Source organism: Salvelinus sp. IW2-2015, unplaced genomic scaffold (genome assembly GCF_002910315.2).
Source record: "Salvelinus sp. IW2-2015 unplaced genomic scaffold, ASM291031v2 Un_scaffold3171, whole genome shotgun sequence".
Taxonomy (NCBI): domain Eukaryota; kingdom Metazoa; phylum Chordata; class Actinopteri; order Salmoniformes; family Salmonidae; genus Salvelinus; species Salvelinus sp. IW2-2015.
The window spans coordinates 44,984-67,696 of NW_019944458.1; the positions used below are offsets into that span (position 1 = coordinate 44,984).

General features: G+C 44.8%; 1 protein-coding gene across 1 annotated transcript in view; it reads right to left on the reverse strand.

The window, feature by feature from the left end:
• The window catches only part of LOC112075453 (pleckstrin homology domain-containing family A member 7), a 53,512-nt gene extending 44,371 nt beyond the window's left edge, over nt 1-9,141 (reverse strand). The window contains exons 1-2 of the mRNA XM_070440917.1: nt 8,697-9,141; nt 3,265-3,441 (exon numbers count right to left, since the gene is read on the reverse strand). Of these exons, the coding sequence (XP_070297018.1) occupies nt 3,265-3,441; nt 8,697-9,141 (622 nt within the window). The remainder of the gene's footprint in view (nt 1-3,264; nt 3,442-8,696) is intronic.
• Between the last annotated feature and the right edge of the window lie 13,572 nt (nt 9,142-22,713).

Sequence of the window (22,713 nt, forward strand, 5' to 3'; positions counted from 1 at the left end):
AACCACCACTAAAGGACAAATAAAGAAGAAGACTTGCTTGGGCCAAGAAACACGAGCAATGGCCATTAGACCAGTGGAAATCTGTCCTTTGGTCTGATGAGTCCAAATTTTAGATTTTTGGTTCCAACTACCAGGTCTTCGTGAGACACGAGTAGGTGAACAGATGTGTAGTTCCACCGTGAAGCATGGAGGAGGTGTAATGGTGTGGGGTGCTTTGCTGGGACACTGTCTGTGATTTATTTAGAATTCAAGGCACACTTAACCAGCATGGCTACCACAGCATTCTGCGGCGATACGCCATCCCATCTGGTTCGCGCATAGTGTGACTATCATCAACAGGACAATGACTCAAAACACACCTCCAGACTGTGTAAGGGCTATTTTACCAAGAAGGAGAGTGATGGAGTGCTGCATCAAATGACAGACCTCAACCCAATTGAATGGTTTGGGATGAGTTGCACCGCAGAGTGAAGGAAAAGCAGCCAACAGTGCTCAGCATATGTGGAACTCCTTCAAGACTGTTGGAAAAGCATTCCAGTTGAAGCTGGTTGAGAGCATGCCAAGAGTGTGTAAAGCTGTCATCAGCTCAAAGGGTGGCTACTTAGAAGAATCTAATCTAAAATATATTTTGATTTTTTAAACACTTTTTGGTTACCACATGATTCCATATGTGTTATTTCATAGTTTTGATGTAAAGAAAAACCATTGAATGAGTAGGGTGTGTCAAACTTTTGACTGGTACTGTAAACGAGTGTTAGCTAATGTTCTACTGGAATTCCAAGTTCTAGCTTGCTGTCAATCTATCTACATGATAATGCTGACATCGTGATAACTTATAATGTAGCACTAGCAGTAGATTCAGACAATGATTTTCAGGAGAAATAGCTTCCCTTGGAGCTGCTAATGAGCACCGAGCAGCGTTGGCCACTAGATGGTATTGTTTCACAAAACATCAGATCCAACCTTCCTCTCAGCTGTAGAATGCCAGTCCAGATCAGCCACATCATGTATGTGTACTGTACACTTCATTTCTCCTACACCACAAGCTGTGTCATTCATCTAACCAAACCGTAACCAGTTTGGCCAAACCATAACTTTTTCTCCTTTTAATTGAAACAGCTATTCTTTATTCCCTATATACTGCACTACTTTTGACCAGGCCCATGGGGATCTAATCAGTAGTGCACTATATAGGGAATAGGGTGCCATTTGGGACGCAGATTGTGTTGTGTCCTGTGATGGAGTAGAGGGAGGAACCTTGTCTGTGCCCTGTGACTGGCCCATGCTCAGCTGGCAGCAGGAGCAGGATGGAGCACTCATCCATACAGCAGCCAGCTGCAGAACTCACATCCCATCCATCCCACAGCACAGGAGAGGAGACACTATCAGAGCAGTGTCCTGCCATGGATGACTGCTCACTGAGTCCCAGTCAAGCAGGCCAAGCTAACCATCCATGCCAAAACCATGCCAAGCCAGGCCAGCCAGGCCAGGCCAGGTACACTCCCACCTACAACCCCAACAGTTAGGCACTTTGCTAATGTTTCTACAGGCACATGATCAAGATCAGACTGGGAAAAATGTGCTTTGCTTTGTGCTGGGAAGGAAGAGAGAGGGAGGGAGAGGTTTACTGGGAGAGATACTGGTGGATCCCTGTTTGGACTAGGAGTCATTGGTTTACTGGGGATTATTGGGATAACACAGACTATTTGGGACACTACAGAGATATTGGGGACACTAACAGAGGAGACTATTGGGAACACTACAGAGGAGACTATTGGGAATAACTACAGAAGAGACTATTTGGGACACTACAGAGGAGACTATTGGGATAACTACAGAGGAGACTATTTGGGACACTACAGAGGAGACTATTGGGATCACTACAGAGGAGCCTATTGGGGACACTACAGAGGAGACTATTGGGGATCACTACAGAGGGGATTATTGGGGATAACTAGAGGGGACTATTGGGGATAACTACAGAGGAGACTATTTGGGACATACAGAGGAGACTATTGGGGATCACTACAGAGAGCTATTGGGACACTACAGAGGAGGGGACTATTGGGATCACTACAGAGGAACTATTTGGGGACAACTACAGAGGAGACTATTGGGATACTACAGAGGAGCCTATGGGGACACTACAGAGGAGACTATTGGGTATACTACAGAGGAGCTATTGGACACTACAGAGGAGGACTATTGGGATAACTGACAGAAGAGACTATTTGGACACTACAGAGGAGACTATTGGGGATAATACAGAGGAGACTATTGGGACATACAGAGGATATTGGGGACACTACAGAGGAGACTATTGGGGACACTACAGAGGGGGACTATTGGGACACTACAGAGTGGGATTATTGGGACACTACAGAGGAGTATTGGGGACACTACAGAGGGGGATTGTTGGGATAACTAGAGGGGACTATTGGGGTAACTACAGAGGAGACTATTGGGGATAATACGAGGAGACATTTGGGACACTACAGAGGAGACTATTGGGATCACTACAGAGGAGACTATTGGGCACAACAGAGAGACTATTGGGACACTACAGAAGAGACTATTTGGACACTCAGAGGGATTATTGGGGATAACTAGAGGGACTATTTGGGACACTACAGAGGGGACTATTGGGGATAACTACAGAGGAGACTATTGGGGGACAACAGAGGAGACTATTGGGGAACTAAGAGAGACTATTGGGGACACTACAGAGGAGACTATTGGGGATACTAGGGGAGACTATTGGGGACAACAGGGAGACTATTGGGCACTACAGAGGAGGGACTATTGGGGACACTACAGAGGAGACTATTGGGGAAACTACAGAGGAGACTATTGGGGATAACTAGAGGAGACTTATTGGGGATAACTACAGAGGAGACTATTGGGACACTACAAGAGAGATATTGGGATAACTACAGAGGGGGATTGGCCAACAGAGGAGACTATTGGGACACTACAGAGGGATATTGGGACTACAGAGGAGACTATTGGGACACTACAAGAGAGGACTATTGGGACACTACAGAGAACATTGAAACTAAGAGGAGACATTGAAACTACAGAGAAACTATGGGGGCACAACAGAGGAGACTATTGGGACACAACAGAGGGACTATTGGGGACACTACAAGGAGACTATTGGGACACTACAGAGAGACTATTGGGGAACTACAGAGGAGACTATTGGGACACAACAGAGGGGAATAATGGGACAACTAGGGATGCCTGCAGGGGGGAGGGAGGGACTACCCTTGATGCCTTGACTCTGCATGAGAGCAGCCTGGTTCATGGCTCGGATCCAACCATTCATGTCCTCCTGCGTGTCGGCACTGAAGAAGTACGTCCTCATCCCACCGTGCTCTGCCTGCGAGCCAATCACAGAGTTCTTATTGTAAATGTAGGAGCGCATTCCTGTTGGCTCGCCTGTGGAGAGAAGAGAAAAGACACATCAGAACCAAACAAATGATGGGAAAGAGGGGATGGAGGGGTTGAGGGGTCAATGTGTACGTTCTGCAAATGAAGACTCCAGAGAGAGCAAGTTAGCATTTTAGCAAATTCCTCATTAATACCCTTCGCACAAACTAATTTCCCACAAACTTACAGTAACTCAACATAGCGTACCCAGTTTGCCTAGCTATCGCATTGTTACAAAGCACAACCTCTCACCTATATGCAACACGAGAGACATACACAGTACAAAAACACACACTGAGACAAGCACAACACACACACACACACACACACACACCACAACACACCACACACACACACACACACAACACACACACACACACACACACACACACACACACACACAACACACACACAACACACACACACACACACACACACACACACACACCACACACACACACACAAAGAGAAACCTCATAATAGACTTACCCTGGTCCCTGGCTGCTACAGGCTAGAGTAAATCCGTCTCTACAGTATAGTGTAATGGGCTTGCCCTCCTGTCTGGCCCCTACTGAAATCTGCCATCCCAACACCCCACCACAAGGCTAATTCCCCCATCCGGACTGATAGGGCACACGCTGCCACTGACAACTTACTGTCCAATTACAACACAGATCAGGCATTTTCCCAACACAGTTCCACCCAAACTACTACACTGCCCAGTCCTCCAGCACAACGAAAACCTTATACAGCTTTCTGCTCTCCAAAACCACTCTACTGCCTTTCCCATTACAATACAACCTGTATCACCCAGTAGTGCCCAGCGCTGCTGGTTCCATGCATAGTTCCAGACCATCATTTTGCCTGTACCTATTACACAACTCTTCAAAGTAGCACATTCGTACTATGTTACAATATCCTTCCATCTATCCTGATGTATAATAACTCTGAGTCTGGTACAGCCTTGCAGTCTCAGAATGAATGCATCCAAGCCCTATGGGCCTTGTCAAAAGTAGTACACCATATAGGAATAGGATGCCATTTGAATTCACCCTATGTCTATCAGGAACCCATCCTCCATTTACAAGCAAACAGCAATCCATTCTAAATCACTGAAAACCTCCTTTAGTGTACAACACGTGCATCCACCATCATGTCGGTTTCTGTTATAGATTGTACTGTGATTTGTGATCAGCTGTAGGATCTTACTTGGCTGTGGGTACAAAGCCTGTTTTGATTGCAGGACCTGTTATTATCCAGCAGCATAGTGCCAGCGTATCCCAAAATGAATCCCCCAGAGAAATGCTGTGAATGGACAGGCCAGACCCAGACCCATGACATAGGGTCCACACCCATACTCACCCAGCTCTGCAGTCTACCACACACATCAACAATGTGGGGATGTTTCGTGTCGGAACAGTACTACTATTCCACAGTTCCTCTTTCACAAAAAGAGTGTGATTTTAAGGTGAGTATAAAGGAGGAACCATCTGCTATTACCCAGCTCTCTCTCCCTCTTTAGCATGGAAGACTTGAAGGCTCTATTTTAAGGCTCCCTTGACATAACATTAGGTGGGTCTGGTCTAGAAGTCAAACGATTATAACTTTTCAACGCCGATACCGATACCGATTATTGGAGGACCATAAAAGCCGATACATTTTAAAAATCAAACCGATTAATCGGTATTGTAATAATGACAATTACAACAATACTGAATTACACTTATTTGAACTTAATATAATACATCAATAAAATCAATTAGCCTCAAATAAATAATGAAACATGTTCAATTTGGTTTAAATAATGTCAAAAACAAAGTGTTGGAGAAGAAAGATAAAGTGCAATATGTGCCATGTAAGAAAGCTAACGTTTAAGTTCCTTGCTCAGAACATGAGAACATGAAAGCTGGTGGTTCCTTTTAACATGAGTCTTCAATATTCCCAGGTAAGAAGTTTTAGGTTGTAGTTATAATAGGAATTATAGGACTATTTCTCTCTATACCATTTGTATTTCATATACCTTTGACTATTGGATGTTCTTATAGGCACTTTAGTATTGCCAGTGTAACAGTATAGCTTCCGTCCCTCTCCTCGCTCCTACCTGGGCTCGAACCAGGAACACATCGACAACAGCCACCCTCGAAGCAGCGTTACCATGCAGAGCAAGGGGAACAACTACTCCAAGTCTCAGAGCGAGTGACGTTTGAAACGCTATTAGCGCGCACCCCGCTAACTAGCTAGCCATTTCACATCGGTTAAACCAGCCTAATCTCGGGAGTTGATAGGCGAAGTCATAAACAGCGCAATGCTTGAAGCACAGCGACGAGCGCTGGCAACACGCACAAAGTGCTGTTTGAATGAATGCTTACGAGCCTGCTGTGCCTACCATCGCTCAGTCAGACTGCTGTATCAAATCATAGACTTAATTATAACATATAAACACACAGAAATACGAGCCTTAGGTCATTAATATGGTCGAATCCGGAAACTATCATCTCGAAAACAAGAAACTTTATTCTTTCAGTGAAATATGGAACCGTTCCGTATTTTATCTAACGGGTGGCATCCCTAAGTCTAATATATTCCGTACATTGCCACAACCTTCAATTTATGTCATAAATTACGTACATTTCTGGCAAATTAGTTCGCAACGGCCAGGCGGCCCAAACTTTGCATATACCCTGACTCTGCGTGCAATGAACGCTAGAGAAGTGACACAATTTCACCTGGTTAATATGCCTGCTAACCTGGATTTCTTTTAGCTAAATATGCAGGTTTAAATATATACTTCGTGTTATTGATTTTAAGAAAGCATTGAATGTTTATGGTGCCATAATCTTTCCCCACAGTAAGGTTTATTTTCTACAGGGGTGTAAATACTAAGTAAAATACCTTGAATACCTCATAAGTAGTTTTTTGGGTATCTGTACTTACCGATTAACAATCTTTTACTTCATACATTTCCTAAAGAAAATAAATGTACTTTGTACTCCATCAATTTATCTCGCTGACACGCCAAATGACTCGTTACATTGTTGAATGCTTAGAGGACAGGAAATTGTCAAATTCACACACACTTATCAAGAGAACAGTCGCCTGGTCACTCCTTGCCTCTGATCAGGCGGACCTCACTAAACTCAAACATGCTTCTATTTGTAAATGATGTCTTGAGGTTGGAGTGCGCCTCAATCGGTTATTTTACTGGTGACTTTCAGCTTGAGTATTTTCTCATAGGTATGCTTACTGAAAACTCACGACAATTGCTGTACTTTTCCACCACTGATTTCTAAAACACTCTCTGGTAACTGCAACACAATTTGAACTTCTGGAAACAGCGGTTGAAAGTAGATGGCTCTTGGTTGAGTTGCACGTTGACTCTCTATTGGTATTCTTGAATGATATTGTGTGTCAGCCACTGAATGTTTCCAGCTAAAACAAGTAGATGAAAAACTTTGCAACAACAGTGTGAGTATTTGAAATAAGAATGCTAGGAAGTCTTTGGTTACAAACGGACAGAACTGGATGAAAATTGTGTATTGTTAGTCTGCCCTTAAGAGAATCCCAAACGACTTCACACAACAATGTAGATATGATTTATTGGTGTGCATCAAACATGCTGACACTCCCCCATCAGCAGAGATAGGCTCAGAGGCAAGATAGGGCCTAGAGCACAGGAAGCCCTCCAAATCTTCTGTCTCTGTGCTTTAGTGCTAGTCGACAGTGAGTTTCTGTACTCTGTAATGAGCGGGTGACCCTTTGGTAAAGACCAGTGAAAGCTCAGGAGTGGAGCCGCACGTAGGATTTAGTCAACGTGAAGGCGCTAATGTTTAGCTACAGACACAATGCCCCTCCTCATAACCCAAACTCACCTTCGCAGCGAGCACTCATTCAGGGCTAATACTCTTCCTCTCTTCCTTCATCCCTCCATCCTCTCATTTAGAGGAGAGAGACAGCATTAGGCCGCAATGATAGCGGTGGGTGCTCAAGTGCTAAGAATAGAGCAAGGTTCCAAAGACTGATTATCTCAATATCGGGCCATCACTTCTTCTCTCGTTCAACAAACAGCACTTTCACCTTTCACTATTATTGCATTATCGTCTTAGCAGTAAGCAAAGTGGAGTGATCTTCCACTCTCTGCAATTTAATGATGCTTGGCATTGTAGTTACTGACGCAACGTTAAGTTATAACTGAGCGTACAAAAACACTTATGATAACACCTGCTTTCCATGGTTGAATTACAGACTGACCCGTTGAATCCGTAGATCCAGTGTGAAAAGCTATGATGCTCTTCATTGATGTTCAATTCGTTAAATCCACTTCACAATATCAGGAAATGGTGGAGGAGACAACGTAAAGAAATATATTGAGACATGGATGTGATAATGTGCCATTCAAAGAGGAATGGCAAGAAAAAGACTTGAAGTGTCATTTTGAACAGGTATGGTTAAAGTAAACTCATCCCAAATAAGAAACGCCCTTTTTCAGGACCTCATGTTTTCAAAGAGAATTCGTAAAAATCCAAAATAACTTCACAGTCTTCATTGTAAAGGAGCTTTTTAAACACTGTTCGTGCATTGCTGTTCAGTATGAACCATAGAAACAGTATTAATGAACATGCACCTTGAACGTTTTTAAGATCTAACAGCTTACAGACGGTAGCAATGTACGGTTCATTATGAAAAACTTAAGACACTAAAGAGCCTTTATTACTTGACTCTGAAAAACACCAAAAAAAGATCCACAGTGGATCCTCTGCTGCATCTGAGATGCGAAGAAGTACTGCGAGTGGACAGCTCGGCCGCGAGAGAGCGACACGGGAGCGAGGTGGGACTAGAAGTGACTGACGGGGAATTGCGGCCCGTAGTAGGAAAGCAGACGGTCTGCGTAGAATGATAGAGAGATGGGCGAGTGATTAAGCGTTGCGATGCGATGAGGTGGGAAGGACGGTGAACGTGCCTTAGGCATGCTGCGGAAGCAGCATGATACTGCAGATGTGGCGCAGGGCCAATAAATTGCATGTACATACTGTGAGCACGCCTAAAGACAGCGCTACAGGGAGACAGGATGCGAACAGACTGATCAATGCCTCGGTTGGGCAGATCGACGTGTAACAACACGTCTGCCAAGGAGCTAGGTACCATGTCCGAACATCACACCTCGGGACCAGGAAACCAGGATGGGCAATCAACAACTGCCCAACGTTACACCTAAGCAAATGCATAAATAATCCCTCCTCCAAAGAACGCAGGTTGCCTCAGGGGACCTGTCTGCAATAGGCTGAGAGAAGCTGGACTGAGGGCTTGGTAGGCCTGTGTTGGGAGTGGGACGTGGGTGGGCACGGGAGCGGCCGGTGGGACGGTGGAGCGGATACGGACGGCCGAGATTAAGATGGGCGGCTGGCGTCCCGTTTGTAATGCAGGTCTCACCGAGAGATCAACCAGCGAACAACGTCGCCTTATGGGCACAAAGCCCACACAAACGCCCTGGACGCAGATAGGACTGGCATTGAAAGTGGTTCTTTCACTGACGAGAATCACGGGATTGTCTTTACCAGGAGAATGGTCGGCATTCACATTTATGTCAAGGAGATGAGCGTTACACCGGGCCGACTCTGAAGCGAGATCGATGTTGAGGTGATGAGGGTCCGGCCATGGTCTGGGGCGGTGTGTCACAAGCATCAGTTCGGAAATCTGACGCTTGGTTGTCATTGAGGCAACTCACGCTATGGCCATATACAGGGAGAAACATCCTCCTCGCTCTGTTCATGTGGTACCCTTCGGCAGGCTCATCCTGACATGACCATCCAGCACGACGAAAATGCCTCTACCAGCCATACTGTCGTTCTGTGTGTGATTTCCTAGCAAGACAGGAGGATGTCGAGTGTTCTCCGTATGTAGCGAAGAGCACCGGATCGTTAATCCCAGCTGAGCACATACTGAGTACCGTCTGGAGAGTCCTGTCTGCTATGCGAGGTGAGGACATTCCCCCAGAAATGTCCGGGAAACTTCAGGATGCGCCTTGGTGAAAGAGTGGGTGTGGCGTAACCATCCACAATTAAGGGAACAATGGCAAAATCTTGGTACCCAGTCATGAGGAAAGGATGCACCATCCACGTACTAATGCCAGCTGGATGGCCACACCATAGATTACTGACTGTTATTTGTTCAGGACAGCAATTATTCCATCTGGTCTTATTAGTCCACAGTGACTGTGGAAGGCTGTTACAGTTGGATGTGTCAGTTGTTGAATCAATTGTTATGTTCAAAAGAAATATTTACAATTGTTAATGTTTGACTATAATGAATAAACGGCAGTTTGACAGTGAGAAGGACGCTTTTGTTTGTTGCTGAAGTTATAGCCAGGGTGCAACGGTAGGTAGTTAGGTATGTCAAGAACTGCAACACTGCCTCGGGGTTTGTTTCCACCACTCAAGCGTTTCCCGTGGGATCCCACTACCCAAAGGACATCCAGGCAACTGTGACGTAACTATGGGAAGCATTGAAGGTACACACATGGCAAGCATCCCGTCTGAGAAATGCTTTAGACCACCTTAGAGTAGAGTCGGTGCCCAAGAAATGGTATACTGTTCTGAGGGCAAAAGCGGAGCCAACTCAACTTATTAGGAAGGATCCTAATGTTTAATATACACTCAAGGTGAGTTATCTATGCTACGATAAAAAATACTTTATATTACATACGATTTCATATTTTGAGCTTGAACTATCATATTTCTAATATAGAGAACTAAGTTTTGAGGAAGAAAAAATCCGGCTTCAAGACGCAAAATCTAAGATGAATAGTTGTTTCTGGGAGCCATCTTGGTAAGGTCCTCGAGAGCTGCGATGTTTTTTTTTGTGCTGGAGTGATGGAATCGCTCGCTCGCTGTTCTGGCATTCCTTTTGCTCCATGGCGAGTTACACAGTACTCTCAGGATAGGTAAACAGAATGCTGCTTCGTCTCATCAATAACCCATCCAAATACGGAATCAACTGGATGTAAGGAAAATGCCATCCCTTATGAATGCTGTATGGAATTCATTATGTGAACACGATACCCTCAGCGACGGAAAAACAGAATGTTACACATCCTTACAGCAGTAAACGGCAACCCTGTAATTGGATAACAGTGGTCAGGGGAATCTCTCTATCGCTAACGAGAATCACCCTGTGCTGCGTCCTAGTAATGCACCATCGGAGTTGGCGCAGGGTGACAATAAACCAAGGCCGGCCTTGAATGTAGATTCGTAGGTGGATCCCAGAGAAGATGCGTTATCGTGTGTTAGCCACGATCATACTGCCAAATATTTGTTCCAGTTTCAGACCACAATAATGTTTTGCGCCGCCGACGGGACTTGTTGACTGATGGAGGAGTGGATATATTGAGGCAGGCCGGTATCTGTATGGAGAGGGTCAGTCTTTCCTCACCAGGATAGGTCTAGGAATCAGACCACAACATAACACACACTGCTCGCAGGACTCAATGCACCAATGCACACGCTCCCATTGCCTACTCATATGCCACACGTGCACGCACTTCGTGATCCGCAATGACCATACGCGCACTGCCTTTGCTTATATCTGAGACCATGGTCGCAGTTGTAAAAGAGAACTTGTTCTCAACGTTGGCCTTGGGCCTACCTGCGTTAATTATTAAAGGATAAAAAGGAAAACAACAAAAAGAACGCACGAACTTCTGTGGATAAGCCGTGTGCGAGAGCTGGTTCCAAAGCCTGTAGGGGACATGACTTGGGGTTAGAGAGACACGCTTTGGTGCTGCTGCCAGACTTCCTGCATGGCATTGGATAAACTCCAAAAGCCTCCTGCCATGGCTGCATTCTGACTGGTAGCACTGCCTCTTTCACGGTTAGAGTGTCCCTGCAATCCATTCTCCGTCCCTGCCGCAACATTCTAGCTGGGTACGGACTAAAGTGGACTCTCCGGTTATCATCCGGATTCACCCGTCACCACGGGTAGTACCGCATCACGCACCCATTCTACTCCTTCCCATCACACGCCACTCCACCACGCCTCGACAATCAAACAAATGCCTCCTGGCGGTCCCCACTCTCACGGCACATCAGTCGCGCGCACGTCTCCCGATCAAACCACATCCCCAAGTCTCCTCATCACCGATACCACATCCCCACTCTCCCATCAGGATAAGCCACGATCCCTCACGTCTCGCACCCATCACGATTACCACATCCACCACTCTCCCAATCATTAATGACCACACCTCGTAGACGCCACAAAGTCTCCCAATCAGGGAACCCACCTCCACCCACTACTCCCAGTCACGGGCATTTAGCGCCCTACCCTTCCCGGTCCTTCTACTCTACCCATTCAGATCATATAGCCACATCCCCACTAATGGTCCTCATGCCTAGATACCACATCCCACTATCTCTCGAGAGTACTCATGCGATCCCACTCTGCCGAGTCTAAGATCCACATCCCGTCAACTACTAACGCACCCACAATCAGGTGAAATACGACTCGCGCGACTCGTTTCACCCACGTAGATCGAGTTGAGTTTCAGAGTGGATGTTTTATTGTTGTTGATAGAGGCCTTGATGTCAAGGTGTGTCGTGATGCAGAGCACACGTAAAGACAACTCCACCTCAGATTCTAGTCGACAAATACTACAACAAAACGCATGAGTGTATTGTGCCACGCCCCTGACCTTAGAGACCTTATTATTCTCTTGGTTGGTTAGGTCAGGGACCGCCAGGCGGGCCGGCGGGGGGCGCATGCACCGGCTTCGGTCGGAGAGCCCAATCGACCTCACTCGGGGATAAGTAACTGTCGTATATTCAATTTAGTGTGTTTCGGCTGAGTATGGTCTCCCAATCAGAGGCAGGAGACTGAACTCATAGATACCAGGACAGATTATGTCTCTGATCGGAGTTCACCTATATACAGTTAAGTATTTTCCTTTTGCGGTTTTGTGGGATGCGTGCTATTTTCCCTGTAATCTAGTTTGTCTATCTCTCGCCCTACCGGAACTGTTTCGCTACTTTGTGTCTATGACTTTTCTATTTTGTCCTTGAGTCAGTTTTTGACATCAAAGAAAAACATACCAATATGGAATTGTAACTCTCTTTCAGTCGAACGCTGCGTCTTGGTTCCACATTCTGTCCTACAGCTGAGCAAGAACTCGACGCATCGCTGGAACAATTGTAAATAAGACGGCCAGTCGCAACTTGAAAAAATACATACTATCGCTCTAACCGACAAAGACATTAAATTGGACCCTGCCTAAAGGCTAGAAGATGAATGCTATATGAACATGAGTTAATTATCATCTCAGTACAAAAGCTACAATATGAAGATCTGTCATCTATGCGAGTTCCCATAAACGGCCTGGAAACACAGTGGGAGACAGCGACACGAGGCAATAAGTCATTCACATGGTTTGTGCTTTCAACTGTACACGTCAGGGCGGATATCATACAACATGGCAAATTCTCGAGCTAAAGGTTATAATATTGTATTGGTGAACCAAGGAAGAAAGGTGATCAAATGTGAGGATAGTGATGATTGATGATAACAGGCCAAAAGACTCACTGAAAACAGAAACAGCATTTCAAAGTGGCACACGAACAATCATTCCAGAGCAAGAGATTCAACATTCATATACAGTCTAGTGGGTGAAAGACACACAAGAAGAATACAAAGACAATTTAAGCAGTTGTCTTTATCTTTTCTAAGCTGTTTCGTCTCGCTGGTGTAACCGTCCGAATATATATCTAAAGACGGTCATGTAGGAGAGACTTAAAACAGAATAGACGCGTGAATCGTGCAATCATAGACAGTTAAGTTAATCACACTCCCTTAAACTGTATCTGTATATTAGTATAGGAAATGTGCGTCATCCAAACATGTTGGGAGGCGTCCAAATCGTGTGACCGTAATCTCTGAAATTGTGTGTTATGAATTTTAACAGTGAAGTCGTTTTGCCGTTTATCATGAAATCGGAGAATCATCCAAATTGTATTGGTTACATACAAAAATAGTATCCTAGACAGACACCAGTGCTCTGGAATCCGATGCCGGCCGGTGTAGAAGAAAACATGAATGAATTGATTGCACCATGTCTTTTGGATCTCCATGTGATAACTGTAAGCTTAGGGACTGCCATGATGACCGAGAAGATTCAATATTTGATGTAGGTCATTTTCAGAATATCCTCATGCTACGTGGCAATCCATCCAATAAAGCGTAATAAGAACCAATCAATTATGGTTTGTGATTCGTGGTCAGTTGTATTCCCCTTCCCAAGTTGCGATGGGTATAATGTTACGGCTCTGCGTTTGTGGTAGGTAAGACCCGTGACAAGACACGCATGCCGGCGGAAAAAGTTGTGTTCATGATCTCTTTTTTATTCAAAAGCAAACACTCAAACAAAATAACGAAAGTCAAAAAACAAAACGGAACCAGTGTCTGTCAGGTCAAACTGATAAACAGGCCAATAGAACAGAAAACGAGAAATGCACACAGAAAACTCCAAGAAGAGAGAGAATGGACAAGCTTATATATGAAATCTACCACTCAGAGACAATCAGCCTTAGACAACTGCCATCGTGCTGAATTAAACTGGGAACCACCTACTCAGTCCAAAAAACAACAAAGAAAAATAAGAAGACAATAGCCATTGCTCCCACACCGCAAGGTCACACCCTGACCGTAGACCATGAAGCAGAGACAGAATAATCATAGGAGATCTCCTAACGCCTTGTTCAGGGCCCGGTGGACAATAAAATCATTTTGTATTAGCGTCGAGTCCTGACTGTAATTACCTGAGTTGCACCCGCGAGTGGCTCAGAATTTGACCCATGATAACAAACACCAAAAAAAATACCACAGGTACACATTGCGAAATATGGATGCGAGAGTGGGATGTGGTATTGTGTACATATGGGAGAGTGGATTGGTATCTGATGGGAGAGTCCGGGATGATAGGTCCTCTCGAAGCATGGCGGAGAGGTGGGGGAAATGTCAGGGATTGATGGATGAGAGTGGCGCGGATTATGGGAAGGTTATCTGATGGATGAGTGGTCGATGTAGAATATCAATGATGGGAGAGTGGTGATGTGGCCATCTGATGAGGAGTGGGGATTCCATGACCTCTGATGGGAAAGTAGGGATGTAGGTATCTGATGGGAGAGAGTGGGGATTGTGGTATCTGATGGAAGTGGGGATGTGGTACTGATGGAGAGTGGACTTTTGGTATGTGATGGGAGATGGAGGGTGCCGTGATGAGTGGGACGCGGGCAATGATGGAGGCAGTGGGGAAAGTGGCGTGTGAATGGGAGAGTGGGGGCTGATGGGTAAGTTGTGACGGGTGAAGATGATAGGGAGGACAGTGACAGATGTATGGAGACTGATGGATTGCAGGGAACATTACAATGTGAAAAGAGGCACGTGCTCAGTCAGAATGCAGGCATGGCAGGGAGGCTTTGGGTTCTATCCAATGCCATGGACAGGAAGTTCTGCAGCAGCCACCAAGGTGTCTCTCTACCCAGTCAGTCCCTTACAGGCTTTGAAAAAAGCTCGCGCAAGGCTACCACAAAGTCTGCCTTTTTTTGTTGTTGGTTTTTTTACCTTTAATTTAACCAGGAGGCAGTTGAGAAACAAGTTCTCTTTTAACAACTGCGACCTGGTCTAATTAAAAGCAAAGCAGTGCGGTATGGGTATGGGGTCAGAGTTGCGCTGCACGTGTGCATATGACCTGGGAAGCGTGCTGCATTGGTGCATCTTGTAGTACCTGCGAGCATGGTGTGTTATGTGTGGTCTTTTAGCCATCGGTGGGAAGACATACCTCCATACAGAACCCTGCCTCATAATCACCCCAATACAGTCAAAGTCCGCCGGGCGCAAAACATTGTGTCTGAACTGAAATATTCGCAAGTATTGATGTGCTAACGGATAGCATCTTTCTCCGGATCCACACACGAATCACACCCAAGGCCGCGCTGTTTATTTCAACTGCCCAACCTCGATGGGTCACTACGCAGAACAAGCGGTGATTTCTTAATGAATAGAGAAGATTTTCCCTAGACACTTATCCAATACAGGTGGTTTACCTGTAAGAGTGAAAACATCTTTTTTTCCTCTGAGGGTATGTGTTCACATAATGACATTTCCATAAGATTCATAAGGGAGCATTTCCTACACCATGTTGATGTATTGGATGGGTTATTGAAGAGAACACATTCTTGATTACTATTGAGAGTATGGTACTTGCCATGGAGCAAAAGGAATGCCCAGAACACGCGAGCGTACGATCCATCTCCACAAAAAAAAAACATGCAGTTCTAAGACCTTTACAATCTCCAGAAACAACTATTCTATCTTAGATTTGCGTCTTGAAGGGATTTTCTTCTCAAACTTAGTCTCTATAAGAAAATATAGTTCCAAGGCTCAAAAGAATCGTATGAATAAGTATTTTTATCGTAGCATAGATATACAACTGAGTGTAAATAAATACATTTAGGGAATGACCTTCCGATATTGAGGCGCTCCCTTTTGCCCTTCAGAACAGGTATCAATTTCCTTGGCATGACGCTACAAGGTGTCTAAAGCATTTCTACAGGGATAGCTTGCCCATGTTGACTTCAAATGCTTCCGCATAGTTATGTCAAGTATGCCTGGATGTCCCTTTGGGTAGTGACCCACACGGGAAACTGCTGAGTGTGAAAAACCCAGGCAGTGTTGCAGTTTCTTCGGACATAACTCACACCGTTGCACCTGATATAAAACTCAGCAAAACAAAAGCGTCCTCTCACTGTGCAACTGCGTTTATTTCTTAGCAAACTTAACATGTGTTTAAATATTCTTGAACATAAACAAGATTCAACAACTGACCACAAACTGAAACAAGTTCCACAGACGTAGGGACTAATAGAAATGGTAATAATGTGTCCTGAACCAAAGTAACAGTCAGTATCTGGTGTGGGCCAATCAGCGTGCGATAAGCTACTGCAGTGCATCCTGTTCCTCGATGACTGTACCAGATTTGCATCTTACTGTGAGATGTCTACCCCACTCCTTCCACCAGGGGCACCTGCAAGTATCGCCGGGGACATTTCTGGGGGGAATGTCCCTACCCGCCGATCCGAAAAGGCCCAGACGTGCTCAGTGGATTGAGATCCGGGCTCTTCGACTTGACCATGCAGAACACTGATCATTCCGTTCTATGCCAGGAAATTCACACACTAGAACGAGCAGTAGCGCTCGGTGCATTGTCCGTGCATGGGGGTCATGGCAGGATGAGCCTGCAGAAGGTTACCACATGAGGAGAGGATGTCTTCCCTGTAATGCATGCGTTGAGATGGCCTGCCAAGGACAACGAAGCTCAGTCCGATGATTTGCTGTTTTTCTTCATGACACACCGCCCCAGACCATGACGGAACCCTCCACCTCCCAAATCGATCTCGCTTCAGAGTACAGGCCTCGGGTGTAACGCTCTTCCTTCGACAATAAATGTGAATCGACCATCCCCCCTGGTAAGACAAACCCGGACTCAGTCAGTAGAAGAACACTTTTTGCCAGTCCATATCTGGTCCAGCGATGCGTGGTTGTTGCCCATAGGCGACGTTGTTGCTGGTGATGTCTGGTGAGGACCTTGCCTTACAAACAGGCCTTACAGCCCTCAGTCCAGCTTCTCTCAGACCTATTGCAGACAGTTCTGAGCACTGGAGAGGGATTAGCATTTCTGCGTAACTTGGGCAGTTTGTTGCCATCCATGTTACCTGTCCCGCAGTGTGATAGTTCGGAATGTACCGCTCCTTGCAGTGTTGTTAACGTGATCTGCAATCCGAGGGATGATCAAGCTGTCCCATCCTGTCTCTCCCTGTAGCGCGTCTTAGGCGTCTCACAGTGACTGTACATTGCAATTTATTTGCCTGGCCAAACATCTGCAGTTTACTCACTGCTCCTGCAGCATTTGCCAAGGCACGTTTCACGCAGATCGAGCAGGGACCCTGGGCATCTGTTCTTTTGTGTTTTCAGAAGCAGTAGAAAGGCCTCTTAGTTGTGCTTAGTTTTCCATAATTGTAACCTTAATTGCCTACCGCGTAAGCTGTTAGTATCTTAACAACCGTTCCAACAGGCTGTTCATTATATTGTTATGCGTTCATTGAACAAGCATCGCGGAAACAGTGTTTAAACCCTTTACACATGAAATCTGTGAAAGTTATTTGGACTTTTTACGAGAATATCTTTTGAAAACAGGGTCCTGAAAAAGGGACCGTTATCTTATTTTTGATGAGGTTTACTAACCAATACCCTGTTCAAAGATACTTCAACTCTTATGTCTTGCCCACTTCCTCTCTGAATGGGCACATATACAACAATCATGTCAATGTATTTCTTACCTGTCTCCCTCCCATCATCTACACTGATTGAGAATTTAACAATTGAATCAATCAAGAGATCATAGCTTTCACCTGGATTCACCGGGTCAGTCTGCTTTAACGGGAAAAGCAGGTTTCATAAGTTTGTACACTCAGTATAACTAACGTTTGCTCAGTAATACACAAACCAACATCTTAAATTGCAGAGAGTGGAGATCACACTGCTTCTGACTAGACAAGTAATGCATATAGTGAAAGTGAAGTGCTGTTGTTGACGGGAAGAAGAAGTGATGCCCGATGTTGGAGTAATCAGTCCTTTGGAACATTGCTCTATTAGCCTTTGAGACCACCGCCTACATGGGCCTATTGCTGTCTCATCTCCTCTAATGAGAGGATGTAGGATGAAAAGAAGGAAAGAGTATAGCGAGGATGCTCGTGCGAGAGGTGAGTTGGTTATGACGAGGGGAATTGTGTCTGTAGCTAAACAATTACGCCTTCACGCTCTGATTTAAACTCCTACGTGGCTCACTCCTGAGGTTCACTGGGTCTTTACCCAAGGTCACCCGGCTCATTAAGAGTAAGAACTTCCACTGTCGACTAGCACTAACAGAACAGAGACAGGAAGATTTGGAGGCCCTCCTGGCTCTAGGCCCTATCTATGCCTATGAGGACTATTCTCTGCTGATGGGAGAGATGTCATGTTTTGATGCGCACACCAATAAATCAAATACACATTGTGTGTGAAGTGGGATTCCTTGCAGAACTAACAATAACAATTTCATCCATTGCTTCCCGTTGTACCAAAACTCCTTCCTACATTCTTATCTCAATACTTCCCAAACCCCTTTTTGCAAAGTTTTCATCTACTGTTTACCTTGGAACATTCAGTGCTGACACCCAATTCATTCCAGAATACAATAGAGAGTTCAAAGGCAACTCAACCAAGCCATTATTTCAACCCTGTTCCAAAGTTCAAATGTGTGCATGTTACCCAGAAGGTGTTTAGAAAAATCAGTGGTGGAATAAAGGACACAATTGTCGTAGTTGAGTAAAGATACCTATAGAAAATTACTCAGAGTGAAAGTCCCCAGTAAAATTACTACTTGAGGCCACACTCCAACACCTCAGACAGCATTTACAAATGAAGGGGGCAAAAATTTTTTTGGAAAAAAGTTTTTAGTGAGTCCGCCTGATCAGAGGCCAAGGTGACCCAGGATGTCTCTTGATAAGGGTGTGAATTTGACAATTTTTCCTGTTCCTGCTAAGCATTCAAAATGTAACGAGTAATTTGGTTCGTCAAGGGGAAAATGTATGGAGTACAAATACATTATTTCTTTAGGAATGTAGTTGAAGTAAAAGTTGTTAAACGGTAAGTTACAGATTACCCAAAAAACACTTATGAGGTACTTTCACGTATTTTACTAAGTACCTTTACACCCCTGTAGAAAAAAGACTCGGTGGGGAATGATGAACCATAAACATCAATGTCTTTCTTAAAATCAATACACAGAAGTACATATTTTAAACCTGCATATTTAGCTAAAAGAAATCCAGGTTAGCAGGCAATATTAACCAGGTGAAATTGTGTCACTTCTCTAGCGTTCATTGCACGCAGAGTCAGGGTATATGCAAAAGTTTGGGCCGCCTGGCTCGTTGCGAACTAATTTGCCAGAAATGTACGTAATTATGACATAACATGAAGGTTGTGCAATGTAACAGGAATATTTAGACTTAGGGATGCCACCCGTTAGATAAAATACGGAACGGTTCCATATTCACTGAAAGAATAAATGTTTTGTTTTCGAGATGATAGTTTCCGGATTCGACCATATTAATGACCTAAGGCTCGTATTTCTGTGTGTTAATATGTTATAATTAAGTCTATGATTTGATACAGCAGTCTGACTGAGCGATGGTAGGCAACAGCAGGCTCGTAAGCATTCATTCAACAGCACTTTTGTGCGTGTTGCCAGCAGCTCGTCGCTGTGCTTCAAGCATTGCGCTGTTTATGACTTCAAGCCTATCAACTCCCGAGATTAGGCTGTGAACCGATGTGAAATGGCTAGCTAGTTAGCGGGGTGCGCGCTAATAGCGTTTCAAACGTCACTCGCTCTGAGACTTGGAGTAGTTGTTCCCCTTGCTCTGCATGAGTAACGCTGCTTCGAGGGTGGCTGTTGTCGATGTGTTCCTGGTTCGAGCCCAGGTAGGAGCGAGGAGAGGACGGAAGCTTATCTGTTACACTGGCAATACTAAAGTGCCTATAAGAACATCCAATAGTCAAAGGTATATGAAATACAAATGGTATAGAGAGAAATAGTCCTATAATTCCTATTATAACTACAACCTAAAACTTCTTACCTGGGAATATTGAAGACTCATGTTAAAAGGAACCACCAGCTTTCATATGTTCTCATGTTCTGAGCAAGGAACTTAAACGTTAGCTTTCTTACATGGCACATATTGCACTTTTACTTTCTTCTCCAACACTTTGTTTTTGCATTATTAAACCAAATTGAACATGTTTCATTATTTATTTGAGCTAAATTGATTTTATTGATGTATTATATTAAGTTCAAATAAGTGTTAATTCAGTATTGTTGTAATTGTCATTATTACAAATACCGATTAATCGGTTGATTTTTAAAATGTATCGGCTTTTATGGTCCTCCAATAATCGGTATCGGTATCGGCGTTGAAAAAGTATAATCGGTTGACTTCTAGACCAGACCCACCTAATGTTATGTCAAGGGAGCCTTAAAATAGAGCCTTCAAGTCTTCCATGCTAAAGAGGGGAGAGAGCTGGGTAATAGCAGAGGTTCCTCCATTTATACTCACCTAAAATCACACTCTTTTTGTGAAAGAGAACTGTGGAAAGTAAGTAACTGTTCCGACACGAAACATCCCCACATTGGTTGATGTGTGTGGTAGACTGCAGAGCTGGTGAGTATGGATGTGGACCTATGTCATGGGTCTGGGTCGGCCTGTCCATTCAGCACTTTTCTCTGGGGATTCAGTTGGGATCACGCTGGCACTATGCTGCTGGATAATACAGGACTCTGCAATCAAAACAGGCTTTGTTAACCCACAGCCAAGTAAGATCACTACAGCTGATCACAAATCACAGTACATACTAAACAGAAACACGACATGATGGTGGATGCACGTGTTGTACACTAAAGAGAGGTTTTCAGTGATTTAGAATGGATTGCTGTTTGTTTGTAAATGGAGGATGGGTTCCTGATAGACATAGGGTGAATTCCAAATGGCATCCTAATTCCTATATGGTGTTACTACTTTTGACAAGGGCCCATAGGGCTCTGGATGCATTCATTCTGAGACTGCAAGGCTGTACCCAGACTCAGAGTTATTATACATCAGGATAGATGGAAGGATATTGTAACAGATAGTACAGGAATGTGCTACTTTGAAGAGTTTGTGTAATAGGTACAGGCAAAATGATGGTCTGGAACTATGCATGGACCAGCAGGCTGGGCACTACTGGGTGATACAGGTTGTATTGTAATGGGAAAGGCAGTAGAGTGTTTTGGAGAGCAGAAAGCTGTATAAAGGTTTTCGGTTGTGCTGGAGACTGGCAGTGTAGTAGTTGGGGTGGAACTGTGTTGGGAAAATGCTGATCTGTGTTGTAATTGGACAGTAAGTTGTCAGTGGCAGCGTTGGCCCCCTATCAGGTCGGATGGGGGAGATTAGCCTTGTGGTGGGGTGTTGGGATGGCAGATTTACAGTAGGGGCCAGACAGGAGGGCAAGCCCATTACACTATACTGTAGAGACGGATCTACTCTAGCCTGTAGCAGCCAGGGACCAGGGTAAGTCTAATTATGAGGTTTTCTCTTTTGTGTGTTGGTGTTGTGTGTGTTTGTGTGTGTGTTGTGTGTGTGTGTGTGTGTGTGTGTGTTGGTGGTGTGTGTGTGTGTGTGTGTGTGTGTGTGGTGTGTGTGTGTTGTGTGTGTGTGTGTGTGTGGTGTGTGTGGTGTGTGTGTGTGTGCTTGTCTCAGTGTGTGTTTTTGTACTGTGTATGTCTCTCGTGTGCATATAGGTGAGAGGTTGTGCTTTGTAACAACAATGCGATAGCTAGGCAAACTGGGTACGCTATGTTGAGTTACTGTAAGTTTGTGGGAATTAGTTTGTGCCCAAGGGTATTAATGAGGAATTTGCAAAATGCTAACTTGCTCTCTCTGAGTCTTCATTTGCAGAACGTACACATTGACCCCTCAACCCTCCATCCCCTCTTTCCCATCATTTGTTTTGGTTCTGATGTGTCTTTCTCTTCTCTCCACAGGCGAGCCACACAGGAATGCGCTCCTACATTTACAATAAGAACTCTGTGATTGGCTCGCAGGCAGAGCACGGTGGGATGAGGACGTACTTCTTCAGTGCCGACACGCAAGGACATGAATGGTTGGATCCGAGCCATGAACCAGGCTGCTCTCATGCGAGTCAAGGCATCAAGAGGTAGTCCCCCTCCCGCCCTGCAGGCCATCCCTAGTTGTCCCCATTATTCCCCTCTGTGTGTCCCCAATAGTCTCCTCTGTAGTGTCCCCAATAGTCTCCTCTGTAGTGTCCCCAATAGTCTCCTCTGTAGTGTCCCCAATAGTCTCCTCTGTTGTGTCCCAATAGTCTCCTCTGTTGTGCCCCAATAGTTTCCTCTGTTTTTTCAAAAGTCTCCTCTTTAGTTTTCCAAATTGTCTCCTCTGTTGTCCCCAATAGTCTGCCTCATTAGTTTCCCCAATAGTCTCCTCTGTAGTGTCCCCAATAGTCTCCTCTGTAGTGTCCCCAATAGTCCCTTGTTGTGCCCCCATAGTCTCCTCTGTAGTTATCCCCAATAGTCTCCTCTGTATGTCCCCAATAGCTCCTCTAGTTATCCCAATAGTCTCCTCTAGTTATCCCAATAGTCTCCTCTGTAGT